Source organism: Dermacentor albipictus, chromosome 10, assembly GCF_038994185.2.
Source record: "Dermacentor albipictus isolate Rhodes 1998 colony chromosome 10, USDA_Dalb.pri_finalv2, whole genome shotgun sequence".
NCBI lineage: Eukaryota > Metazoa > Arthropoda > Arachnida > Ixodida > Ixodidae > Dermacentor > Dermacentor albipictus.
The window spans coordinates 51,277,952-51,291,686 of record NC_091830.1 but is presented as its reverse complement, the minus strand read 5'-3'; the positions used below and the strand labels follow the sequence as shown (position 1 = coordinate 51,291,686).

Genomic DNA, 13,735 nt, shown 5'->3' with positions numbered 1-13,735 from the left:
TTGACGTAGTGTGGTACTTCTTCACCTTGAAAAACGATGATAACTGAGGACGTCTTGCCCATGCGCCTGGCGTGCAGGACCCGGGGGGTATTACGCGCCAAACTTCTAATAATGTCTTCTTGTGTGTCGTAGTCCGGAATCCCATGGATGATTCCTTTGGCCGAGTTTTCAGGCGCCGTAATGTAAGTAGTCATGCTGAATCTCTTCTCTTGTAATTTGAGCTCCTTGATTTGGCTGTACTTGACGGCGTTGTCTTCTCTTGGTGTGCTGACAATAATGATATTTTGGCTGGTGTTGATTCGGATCGTGTCTTCTAGTTGCGCTGCCGCTTCCAGAGCGGCCGTTCTCATGATGTTGTCGGTGATGAGCGCGGAGCTCCAGCCGGCTGTATTGAATCCGTCACGCGGTCGGAGAACCACTTTGAAGTCGTCTTCCGGCAGCGGTGGGGGCTTCGGCACTTGCCGACGCGGACGGGACGACGGCGTCTGCGCTACCGAATTAGTTCTTGTACGCAGTATGGCTTTGGACTCGTTAAGGCTTGGTTTGCTTCGCTGTAGGGTCTTATGGGCGGCGAGCCATCCTGCCTCGTTTAGTTCTTCCGGGGCGATTTCAGTCCCCTTCACTTCTATTTCCATAGTTGCCTGATGAGTTGGTAGAGATGCCGGGCTGCCGAACCGGCGTTAGGGTTAACGCGGCGGTCGGCGAACCGGGCACGAAATGTGGCGTTTTATGGATGGATGTGGAAGCACTTGCCGAGATGTTGATCTCTTCGTGGTCCTGATGACTTCCCGCAGTAGTGGCGATGGTTACTTCCAGGAAATCTATAGGCTGACGGTCGCTGTGAGTGGAAAAAGCCGGAGCTCCATGTGAGGTACTTCTACATTTCTTCTACTTCGTCTTCTTCCTCCTTTGCAGTGGAGTATGCCCCAAGAGTAGAAAGGGGCAACTGTCGCGGAACACTACGCATGTGGCCACTCGCTGTCTCCTGTCACAGTACCAGCGCTGGTACGCCTAATTGCCGGCAGGCCTTCAGCACTGTTTCATGCGAATAAGTGACCACCACTGCTCTCTCTTCCTCGTTAACGTGCCTGCGATAACCCTGCAGGCGCTCAGAAACGGAGAACACCTGCTGGACGTCTGTTCTGTTGCCTATCCTATTGAGGTTATGAGAAATGCGATGCAAATTGGGTACAACTACTGCTTATTCTGGCTTTTCACGAAGTGCCGTTTCATTGTGTATTCATCCCATGCAGCATTTCAGCAAACCTTCCTCCACCGAGGTCAGTAACAAAGCAGGATAGCCAGTCTTGAACGGTTATGTAGCCTGCGTTAGTAGATTGTCTTCCACCCTGTGCTCACGAGATCTTTTAGGGCATTGTCAAAACTGCTTGTTTCATAAGTTTGGAATTGGCAGACCGGAAAGGAAGCACAGGTTTTTTGCACCTTTTGACCAAGGGTTGAATCTTGAGCACATGGCATTTGATAACAGTTCATACCATCACTAAACATTTTATGGTTGCTGTAATATCTAACAGCTTGGAGAGAACCAAGGACAACCATTTTAGGAAGTGTTCCAACAATGTAGTAAGCACGGGTTATGACTGGTGCTACATCAGGAGCGATGAAGAATGAATTCGAAGTTTATCGGTGGTTCTGAATCTTAAATAAATGTATGTAGCCAGTGTCTGTATTCATCTGTACATCATACGTAATGGCTGTAGCTGTAGTGGGTAGTCATATGCTCTACTTGTATAGGCGCACCCTGCCACAATTCCTAAAGAAAGTGCAGATCTCACACAAGGTAATACAGTAGGTGGCTTTTGGTAGTATTTTGGATATTAAGGTCAGTGTGGAAGCTTTCCATGTGTACTTCTCTGGGTTGAGGTTCTTTCGCTTGGCTATTTTAAATTTGAAATACGAATTTGTGCTGACAAGGTGTAATGAAATAACTATGACGCTTAAAACTTGTAGAATAGTTCTTAGCCTGCTCATCACCTTCCCTTGAGTGACTACCCAGCCATGCAAGGCATGCATGAATGTTAGAAAGCTGCACTCTGAAAAAGAAAAGCGAAGATTGCATTTGCACAACTTTGCGTATTGTCACAGACACTTACCTGGTTTTGTTTGTAGTGATCACTCAGACCACGGCATTGAATGTGACTTTGTTATATGACAGGGCTCAACTGGATCTCTATTCTTGCAAATTGAGTCATTGACCTTTGAGGTAATTGTTGTGCATTAGTAGAACTGCGAGTTGTGAGAGCTTCTTTTGTGGTCCTTCTGGCATACGTACATTTTTTGTCGTCTGCTCCTGGAGCAGGGGGAGAGCAAGCCCCTCTGCACCCACACCTTGTTCCTGTCTACTGTGCACTCGAGACGTCGTCTGAGTTCCTGCTGTTCCTGGAGTTCCGGGAGCACACTGTCGAGCACTGCGGCATGTTCAGCTCATCTGCGCTTGTTGGATCGCGGCTACTCTTTGTAGTTTACCAGCTGTTGCGGGTCCTCCGCTACCTTCACGATCTGGGGCTGCCTCTTGGGCCGTTGACGCTTGCGTGAGTCATAGTATTCATTGCTGTAAGCTAGGCAGTGGAGTTGGGCCATACCAAAACTTAAAAAACGCTTCATATTTCTAGTTATGGGGCTGAATCCTTTTAGGTATATGTAATTTTATGTGCTTTTGCCAAATGTAAGGTCAAGTTTTCTTTATATGACTTGTTTCTAATTTTATGCAAGTTCCTTTGCTTAGCTTTCTGAACAATTTTGTGAAAAATTAGTTCCTGAGATTCTTCTAAACAGGGTAGCGATTCCAAGTTGACACTTGCAAGGGTGTTTCTTGAAGTTTCTGAAGTGTTGCATCTCTTGTTCTAAGGTAGACAGAGCAATTCGGTCAGTTTATTGGATTCCTTGGGTAATGCAGAAATTATTGATAACCTGTTCAGGAAAACTTGAGCAACTCCTTTTTCACAAAATTTTTCAGAAAATTAGGTAATAATAGCAAACCTCACATTTGCTGAAGTAATGCTCGTAATTCTATCATGTATGTAGTAACAATATTTGTTTTTCCTACATGTAAGTATTGACAGGACATCTTGCCCTTACAGTCATTGGCTTTGAGTCCCCCTTTGGCTTATATTTCATGCCTAAATGTACTTATACTATATTAAATAAATCGAAATTGCTTTAGAGAATATTTCACTTTATCTGGGTTCATTATATTCAGGTTCAACAGCAATACTTTTCAACATTTAAGGCTGATAAGTCAGTGTTCATGACAAGCAGCTGCCAAAAGTTGAACAAGTGACCCTGAATTTGTGCCCCCCCGCAGGGGCGTCTGCGCAAGCAGGCGTTTGGTGTGTTGCGACACCACGGACCCGAGCACACGAGGGTTGGACCCTCCCGCGTGTAGCCGTGCGCGGCTTAGCCGTGTCCGGGGAAAGGGGGATCCTGGGGGTTGAGCCAATGCCGGGTGCTCGGACCTTTAAGGCCCCCCGGCGGAGGCAACACGCCTCTTTGGCCTCTGCTTCACGTAGACGGCACCCCCGGACTGACCCACCCGGGGGAAATCGGTAGTCGCCTTTTCCTGTCTCTCTCTTCTCAAACCTTCGTCTTTATCTCTCACTTTACATCTTTCCTGTCTTCTCCTCTCTTCTATTTACTTCCTTCTTATTGGCGGCAAGGGTTAACCCTGTGTGGCTATCCAATCTTGGGTACACCATATTTGGTTATAGTGGCGGCGTACGACTGGCGTCGTGCAGAGTTGCATGCAAGCTCTGCCGCGTCCCCTCGTTGGGCTCCGTGGTGGGTGGTCGGCGCTGTTGCCGAATTTTTATATATTTTCATGGAAACTTCTTTCCCGAAACTTCCCGATCGCCCTCAGAAACGAGGGCGCACCGAAGATGTATTTCAGTTTTTTGGACACCAAATTCAGAATTTTCCCCGGTTCCATGTTATTCACTCCGAAAAGCCAAACAAAGCAGTGCGAAACATTTCACCATTCCTTGTGTCAAAGTCCTTGACTGATGTTTTTGGTCCAGGTTACAAGGTGTCCAGGATGGCAAGCGGTGACCTCCTCTTAGAGCTCCGCGATTTGAAACAATATCAAAAACTACCGAAACTAGTGTCATTTGGGGAGACCCACATAACAGTAACCCCGCACCGTACATTGAACACCACCCGCGGTGTTGTGTCGGATGACGATCTGCTTGAACTGACTGAAGCGGAACTCCTGGAGGGCTTCAGTGAGCAAAATGTTATCAATGTCAGAAGAATTAAGATAAGGCGAGATGGCAAAGAGATCCAGACCAAGCACCTAATAATCACATTTGGTTCAAGTGCCCTGCCCGAGTCAATCGAGGCCGGGTACATCAAGCTCCGTGTTAGGCCGTACGTGCCCAACCCACTCCGTTGTTTCAAATGCCAGCGCTTTGGCCACAGCTCGCAGAGCTGCCGAGGCCGCCAAACTTGTGCCAAATGTAGTAATCAAGAACACACCTCTGAAGCTTGTGAGAACGCTCTCCACTGTGTAAATTGTGACGGGGATCACGCCGCGTACTCGCGGTCGTGCCCCTCTTGGAAAAAAGAAAAGGAAATTGTAACAGTTAAAGTTAAGGAAAATATAACGTTCAAAGAGGCACGCAGGCGGGTAGCATACCTGCCAAAGAAAAGCTTTCAGGGGGCAGCGTCACAACGGCCTCCGGCGACTGTCCGACCCACACGCAGTGAGTCGGCAGTTACGCCATCTGCCCCCACGGTGGTTGCAGCTAGCGCTGCTCCGCCAACCGAGGAAAAGGGGCCATCGACCCCGAAGGTGGGCGCAGCCGAGGCTGTCTCAACCTCCCAGGTCCCTTCCAGTGCTGGCAATGGCCGGCGCAGCCAAATGCCCCAGGGAACCCCATCGACCTCCGGGCTGGTGGGTGCAGGGGTCTTGCCTTCCAAGGCGGGACCTTCCCTGGTAACTTCTCGCTCACAAGAGCACGTGTCCGGCGCCTCACAAGAGGCAATGGACACTACAACTATCCCCAAGGCGCCCCAGGCGCCTAAGGAGCGGCGAGGTTCCCTCGAACGCTTCAAAAAGAGCAAAACCCCGGTTACAGGGCCTCGAAAGGGCTCTGTAATCTAAGACATCCCTTCCGTTTCCGTAAACACAGCACCAATTAAACTTAAAATATGGATACACAAATCATTCAATGGAATGTCAGAGGTCTACTTAGGAATCTTGATGATGTTCAAGAACTTATCCATAAACACAATCCAAAAGTGCTGTGTTTACAGGAAACACACTTAAAATCCAAACACACAAACTTTCTCCGTACGTATGTTACGTTTCGCAAAGATCGCGATGGTGCCGTCGCATCATCGGGTGGTGTGGCGATTCTCACTCATAAAAGTATAGCATGTCAGTCTTTACAGCTACGTACGCCCCTTGAGGCAGTGGCGGTGCGAGCTGTTCTGCTAAACAAACTCATCACTATTTGCTCACTTTATATTCCCCCACATTACAAATTAACTAAACATGAATTTCAGTCCTTTATAGATGAACTGCCACAACCTTATCTGGTTCTTGGCGACTTCAATGCGCACAACTACCTGTGGGGCGACCCTCGTATAGATGCGCGAGGACGTCTTGTTGAACAGTTCCTTTTCTCTTCTGGTGCTTGTCTACTGAATAAGAAGGAAGCGACATACTATTCACTTGCAAACAGAACATTTTCTTCAATAGATCTTAGCCTAGTCTCCCCGTCACTACTGTCTGAACTCGAATGGCAAGTTAACAACAATCCTTACGGAAGCGACCACTTCCCAATACTGCTTAAAACACCCGAAGAAAAGGAATATCCACCACAGGCTCCTAGGTGGAAAATTGACACTGCCGACTGGGAAAATTTTCGAGCTCTATCTTGTATTTCGTGGGATGAAATGTCCTCGCTAGAAATTGACGCTGCTGTCGTATATTTTACAGCCTTCATAATAGATGCCGCATCTAAATGTATATCACAAGTAAATGGTCTGTCCTGCAAACGGCGTGTCCCGTGGTGGAACGACGATTGTAGGATCGCACGTAAAAATCAGAACAAAGCGTGGGGGTTGCTACGCGCCTCCCCCACTGCGGAGAATCTTATTAACTTTAAAAAAGTAAAATCACAAGGCAGGCGAACCCGCCGGCAGGCCAGAAGAGAAAGCTGGCAAAAGTTTTTATCAAGTATTAACTCGTTTAGGGATGAGGCCAAAGCCTGGAACAGAGTAAATAGGATTAGAGGGCGGCAAACACATTCACTCCCCCTGGTAAACCCACAAGGCGATACCCTGCTTGAACAAGCAGACTCACTTGGGGAGCACTTCGAGAGTGTATCAAGCTCCAACCATTATTCGCAAACATTCCTGAAATATAAAGAAATAGAAGAAAGCAAGCCACTCATCAATAAATGCCGACAGAATGAACCTTATAATTGCCCATTTAGTGCTGCCGAGTTGAAAGCGGCCTTGAGCGCATGTAAGAGTTCCGCACCAGGATCTGATAGAATCTTATATGAAATGCTCAAAAACGTACACAATGACACGCAACTTACACTACTTACACTTTTCAACACCATCTGGGATGCAGGGTACCTTCCAACCGCGTGGAAAGAAGCCATTGTAGTCCCTGTTTTGAAACAAGGCAAAGACCCTTCCTCGGTGGCAAGTTACCGCCCGATAGCCCTCACAAGCTGCATTTGTAAGGTGTTCGAAAAAATGATAAATCGGCGACTTATTCATTTCCTTGAAGAGAGCAAAATGCTTGATCCTTATCAGTGCGGCTTCCGAGAAGGGCGCTCCACAACCGATCATCTCGTGCGTGTTGAAGGGAATATCCGGGACGCATTTATACATAAACAGTTCTTCCTATCGATATTTCTCGATATGGAAAAGGCGTATGACACAACGTGGCGTTACGGAATCTTAAGAGACCTGTCAGAAATGGGCATCCACGGTAATATGTTTAATATAATCAAAAGCTATCTGTCAAATCGTACCTTCCGGGTAAAAGTCGGCAATGCACTCTCACGTCCTTTTACGCAAGAAACGGGTGTACCCCAAGGAGGCGTGCTCAGCTGCACGCTCTTTATCGTGAAGATGAACACGCTTCGTGCTTCACTACCACCCGCCGTCTTTTACTCTGTCTATGTGGACGACATTCAAATAGGTTTCAAATCTTGTAACCTCGCAGTCTGCGAGAGACAGGTACAGCATGGCCTGAACAAAGTGTCAACGTGGGCAGACAGGAATGGATTTAGGATCAATCCTAACAAAAGCTCTTGTGTTCTTTTTACAAGAAAGAGAGGACTTATCCCAGATCCTTGCATAGAACTGCGTGGACAGCAGATACCTGTAAACAAAGAACACAAATTTCTGGGTGTCATACTTGACTACAAACTCACTTTCGTCCCCCACATTAAATATCTTAAACAAAAATGTCTGAAAACAATGAATCTAATGAAACTTCTATCCCAGACTACGTGGGGTAGTGACAGGAAGTGTCTAATGAATATCTATAAGAGCCTCATTCGATCACGACTAGACTATGGTGCCGTGATCTATCATTCTGCAGCCCCGAGCGCGCTAAAGATGCTAGATCCGGTCCACCATCTAGGAATCCGACTGGCCACAGGCGCTTTCAGAACGAGTCCCATACAAAGTTTATATGTAGAATCAAATGAGTGGTCACTTCATCTGCAGAGAACATACATTAGCCAAACATATTTTCTGAAAGTCCACTCAAATCCACAACATCCCTGTTTTAATACCATTAATGACATGACATATGCTACACTCTTTCGCAATCGTCCCTCCGTAAGACAGCCTTTCTCGCTGCGTGTGAGGGAGCTTAGTGATCAAATGCATGTCCCACTCCTCGAGCTCCCCCTAATGCATCCAGCCAAGCTGCTACCTCCTTGGGAGTGGCAGCTGATACAATGCGACACATCTTTCGTTCAAGTTACAAAGCACGCTTCAGATATCGAAATCCAAATGCATTTCCGGGAACTCCAGCACAAACACTCCTGCACGGAGTTCTACACAGACGCATCGAAGTCACATGACGGGGTGTCCTATGCAGCCGTCGGGCCATCCTTCTCGGAATCCGACGCACTGCATCCGGAAACTAGTATCTTCACGGCTGAGGCCTACGCAATATTGTCGACCGTGAAGCATATAAGGAAATCAAAACTCAAAAAATCAGTTATATATACGGACTCCCTAAGTGTTGTGAAGGCTTTGATATCGTTCTGCAAGCACAAAAATCCTGTTATAATTGAACTCTATTCCGTCTTATGTGAAGCATATGCATCTAACCAGTATGTGATTATATGCTGGGTGCCAGGTCATAGGGCCATCGAAGGTAATGTTCTGGCGGACCAGATGGCCACGTCAGTTGCATGGCATTCTGCTAATCCCACCGCTGCAGTTCCTGTCACGGATCTGAAGCCCTTCTTACGGAGGAAACTACGCAACCACTGGCAACGCCTATGGGACGCGGAAACAAATAATAAGCTCCACGTGATCAAGCCACAGTTAGGATTCTGGCCCTCTGTAACAAAATCACGCCGAACAGATGTCCTATTCTGTCGTCTGAGAATAGGACACACATTTGGCACGCATAACTATTTACTCACTGAAAATGATCCTCCAACCTGCGGTAGATGCGGGGAGAGGCTGACCGTCCTCCACGTCCTCCTGGAGTGTCGGGAAGCCGAATATGAAAGAAAGAAACATTTTCCCTTAGCCTACCGGCAGCGCATCCCCCTTCATCCTGTTATGTTACTCGGCCAAGAACCTTTGTTTGACACCAACGCAGTCCTAAATTTTCTGAAAGATGTTGTCTTGCATGTTTTTAGCCCTACATGTTCATAGCGGGTCCTCTCTTCAGAGGACGCCGCTGTGATAGCTCCTTGGTATAGCACATGCCTCTAGACCCTTGTTTTCAAGGGCTCTGGCGAGGCAGTAGTGCTCCAAGTAATTTTACCATCTTATACATTTTATATTTTGCATCATTCTTGTACGATGGATTTTAATGTTCATAGTATTCGTCATTAGTCATCGCCATAATTTTATAGTACGTAGATTTTACTCACTTTACAGCGAATATTTTTAGGCCACTTTACAGCCAAGTCACATCTTCCATAATACATCCTTAACACTACCACCGGTCATGGCGCTCTTTGGCCAAACCTGGCCCTTGCGCCACAAAACAACACACATCATCATCATCATCATGAATTTGTGCCCCCTTGCAGCTTTAGTACCCCCGTAAGATCAGATCCTGCTCCCCCTCTTTTCTTTTACCAGCGACCTGAGTTTAGACCATCGCTTCTGGCTGCAAGCAACGCCGCCCTGGTGGCTAGCCCTGCAGGCCGACTCATGGGTGGAGTCGTCATTGACTGGCCAGCTGCCCATCATGAGGAGTTCGAGTTCTCGCAAGGTGTCACGCATTACACCCTCTGCGGGCATACAGGAGGAGGAGAAAGTTGAGCCTCTTCCGCCGCTCAACGAGCTTGTCGACACCTGGGTCAAGGGCAAGCTCAGCAACTTTGACTACCTGATGGCACTCAATCAGGTGAATGGAACAAATAACTTCCTTTCTTTCTTTTTCTCCGTGTCACCTGGTCCCATAAGAAAACAAAGGCTAACCAGTTCGTTCTGATTATATTTCTCGACACTAGGGAGTACTGAAATATTCAAACTTTGGCATGATTAATTCAAATAGTATAACAAATTGTAAGATACAGCAAAGTAAATCTAAAATGTTTCTCGATGCTATCACTGTGTAACATGTACGCCTATGCTTGTAACAAATGTTAATTATAGTGAAGGTACTATTCTTGTGTCAGGTCTGACTTCGTTATAATGAATTTGGACTATACATTAGCCGCAAAGGATCTATTGCGCTTAGTTCTCAGTGAGTTATTTGCCATTATCATCCAAGCCAACCTTGAAACAGGGTAACTCTGCCCAAAACCTTCTCACTTTAGGCTCGTAAGCTCTGAAATTGACAACTAATCTCAGAAAGAACAGTGATTTATCAATATTTGTCATTTACGTAAGATGAACAGAACAGCAGCCTACATCATCATTTAATTGTTGCTTGCAAATGTTACAAGTTAGAGATAGCATGTAGATTAGGTGCTAGACTGCTGCCATCAATTTGATGAGTGCCACCACGTTTTTTTCTTTTTCTTTTTTTTTCTTTTGATGCAGAGTTTTCGGAGCAAGTTTGGGGCGGCATGCTACGCTAAAAAATAGCATTCTCAACAGAAACACTGAATGCCATGTGCGTCCTATATGTGCGTAAGGGTGGAGACTCTCTTTCTTTGGAGCTGGCCCTATCATGTTTGGACCACCTATCCTAAACTACCTGCTCTCAGAAAAGTATTGTTGCAATGATAGGTGCTAGCAGCCTGCTAAACTACTAGGGAGCATGTGAGATTGCACATCTGTATCAAAGCGCATTTGGTATGATGCCACCAGTTGCGGTTGGGCAGCCAAGTAGGCTTGTACTTGTTCAAATACTAATTGTGTTTCTTAACTTGTATCAGGTACCCCAGATTAGATTATTTTGATTATGTTTACCAGTGATGTTGAAAAGTGTCTCCATAAATCAACAATTTATTCAGGTATGTGCTATATGCCTACTTTATCGTCGTGATCTGTGACCACAAGTGACAAATCATTTAAGTCCGTGTATGCCATTGCACTTTGCGACATTTTCGTCTTCTCATATTTTATTTTGTTCACCGGATCATTTGTACATCATTTTCCCGCTCTACGCTGGCAGTAAGTTATATAGTCGTCTATAAAAACAAAGAAGTAATCACTCAAAGGCATCTGTGAATCTTATGTGAGTGTATCAAGGGACCTTTGACAAAATGGAAGTTTCGGAACCATCTATATAGAGAAAACATGCGTAGAGGATATCTTCCTTGAAATATTCTAAGAAGGAAGTTGGGCTTTTCATGTTATGTGTAGAATAGATAACTGGTGGTCTTCTTGAGCAACAGAATGCATGTTAAGGGATGGAAAAGGCAATAGAAGGCAGCAGAAAATCATGCGGTGTGATAAAAATTAGCAACTGCATGCTCAGGAGGAGTTGGCTGATGCAAGACGGGGGTAATTCGAGATCTGGAAGAGGCCTTTGTCCTGCAGCAGACATGAAATAGGTTGTCGACAACTAGCTGGAGCAATTGTTTACAGATCTGAAGTTTCACAACATAGTTGCATGAAGGCACAAACAAGCATAATCGCACACACGATGTAATGTGCAAGCTGCTGTTTTATTCAAATTAGGAAGGCAAACTGTGTAGGATACGTGTCGACAAGAAGTAACAGAGGTACAAAATATTGGAAAGTGATGCGAGATATGCAGGCCCATTCACAGTCACTACTGCTTTCTGCTCTCGTCTAGATCAAGCAAGGCTATTTTGTGGTCACTCGACATTACAGAAGGAGTGCAAATGCACAAGCCTGCAGAGACTTGACAACGAGCTCAAAGGCTCAAATAAAGGTGCATTCACACTGGTGATCGACATGTGGTCGTGCAAGTGAATGCAACTGCATATAAGGAGTGACTCATGGTGACCGATGTTCATACTGGCAGGTATGACCTGTCAGCTCGCAGTCGGGGCTGTTCACACCTGCTCACATAACCATCACCGCATCAAGTTACAGTCGGGATGTTGTGACGTGCTGCTTCTGCGCCGCTGATTGGTTCGGCCATCTTGAGACTACAGTCAAGGTGCTGAAAACCAAGCAGCGAGTGACCTAGCTCAAATGGACACTCTTGGACGAGAACGACCATTTGCAGCCACCTTGGTCACGCAGCGTCCACAACTCGCGAGTTCAAATGCCGCCTAACTCCCAGTTCCTCCTGTCATATTGCACATCATCCCATATGCATGATTGCGTTGCCTTCGTTTGTGTCTCGCTAGGGCCAGACGGCACAACTTCTCACCCGCGATCAAGAACCAGGTAGATTTCGTACAACGTTTTGCCAGAGTAGTTTGTCACTAACAGCCTGCGGTTTGTGCCTGTTCGTTGGCAGCTGTGTGGTCGGACCGGCGCGAATCCCCAGCACCACCCCGTGCTGCCATGGGTGAGAGACCTGTCACAGCCCGAGGGTGGCTGGCGGGACCTGAGCAAGTCCAAGCTGCGGCTGACAAGGGGGGACGACCACCTAGACGCAACCTATGGTTCAGCGATGCAATCGCAGTCAGCCCAGCCCCAGGCCTATCTGCCCATAGACCGAGTTGTTCAGGTCAGTGAGGCCTCAGGCCTTCCGTCCCTGCGGTCTCCGTCTTGTCTCACAGTGATGCCATTGACACTTTACCATCAAAACTAATAGCCCGGTATGTTATTGATGCTTGTGTTAACGTATTACTATTAGGCAAATGGATGAGACTGATAAGATAACGCAGATGGCACTAGAGCTGTATTTGTCAAGTGGGCCCTTTAGTGCTGCAACTAATCATTACTTGAGGCCATGCTAGCCAACATGTAGGGACATCAGGCAATTGGAGCCTGTGATTAAAGTGTGCCGAGTGGATCGTTTCAATCTAGAGATTACACTGTACCGCCTATGTTCGTAATTAGAAAAGTCCATTAGTAATTCTGCTTTTTAAGGTATGCATCAGACGTCTGATACCACAAATAATATGTTCCCAAAAAACTGCCTGTACGTCTCTGCCACTGTGGTTTGAATGTTAAGCCTTGATTGAAAAGAATGCTGTACGAATTCATGTATATTCCTGTTTGCCTAATATGTACCAGACTAAAACTAATTACCCTTGTGCAAATAGTAATTATGGAGATTGAGACTAAATGAAGTGCGAATCAAATAATGCCAGAAGTGAAACGAATATTGTATCCATTTCTAATAGTTTTCCAATAATGGACAGCCATTTTCACTGTTAATATTAGAATGGTGATCACACCCCAGTATTTATAACATTAGCAAGTTTGTCGTTACTTGCGCATTATCATGCGCTGTTTCTTAAAAGCACAAGTGTTTCATTACAAACAAATAAGCTGACGTATTTCATTTTTCAATACTCTATCAGCCTGGCAACCATTATGATTGTTGTCGTTAAGCTGGTTTCTGTCGTTCCTGTTTAATTTTGACATGGTGGTATTTGAGGATAGCCTCTAGAAATAGGCGGATGTCATTGGGTCTCTTCAAATATTGCTGCATTTTCTGAACCAGTTCTCGAGAGTGCCACGTACGGTGCCACACGAGTTCACATCATGCACGTGCAGCACTAGATTTGCATGCCTCATGGCTTTTGCAGATAGAGGAGAAAAGTGCAGCAATGAACAACAAGCTCTGTCGTCTGCTGCGGGCAGTTAAGCCTTTTCAACAAGTTATTGCAATCATAGCAGTCATAGTTGTACTACGTCGAGGGAATGAATTGGTGGTCGTGGTTGCAATGTTTTGTCAGAAAACGTGTTGCAAAAGAAAGCCGTACGGTCAGCTGTAATAATAGCAAGTTCCAAGTCTCTACTAACATGCCTTGTCAGTCATTCAAAGATTGCACTTGTACCTTACATTCTTGTGCTAGGCCTAGAGTAACTGTTGTAACCATCGCATCAGATATTTACATCCGTGCATCGTAAATCAACTAGCACTGTACCATGTCGTCTGCTACCAAGAGCTTGCACAACATCTGCTCTTCCAAAGTAGTGAGCGCCGAAGAACCGTGAACTCGTGCTG

The 13,735-nt window shown here is 46.1% G+C and overlaps 1 protein-coding gene across 4 annotated transcripts in view; it reads left to right on the top strand.

The window, feature by feature from the left end:
- Wdr81 (WD repeat domain 81) overlaps positions 1-13,735 on the top strand; it is a 98,892-nt gene that overhangs the window by 17,093 nt on the left and 68,064 nt on the right. For 3 of the 4 annotated variants that reach the window (XM_070527434.1, XM_070527435.1, XM_070527432.1), the window contains exons 5-7: positions 2,318-2,552; positions 9,322-9,589; positions 12,071-12,283. In XM_070527434.1, coding sequence (XP_070383535.1) covers positions 2,318-2,552; positions 9,322-9,589; positions 12,071-12,283 — 716 coding nt within the window. The remainder of the gene's footprint in view (positions 1-2,317; positions 2,553-9,321; positions 9,590-12,070; positions 12,284-13,735) is intronic. The other variant, XM_070527433.1, reaches the window with a different exon arrangement.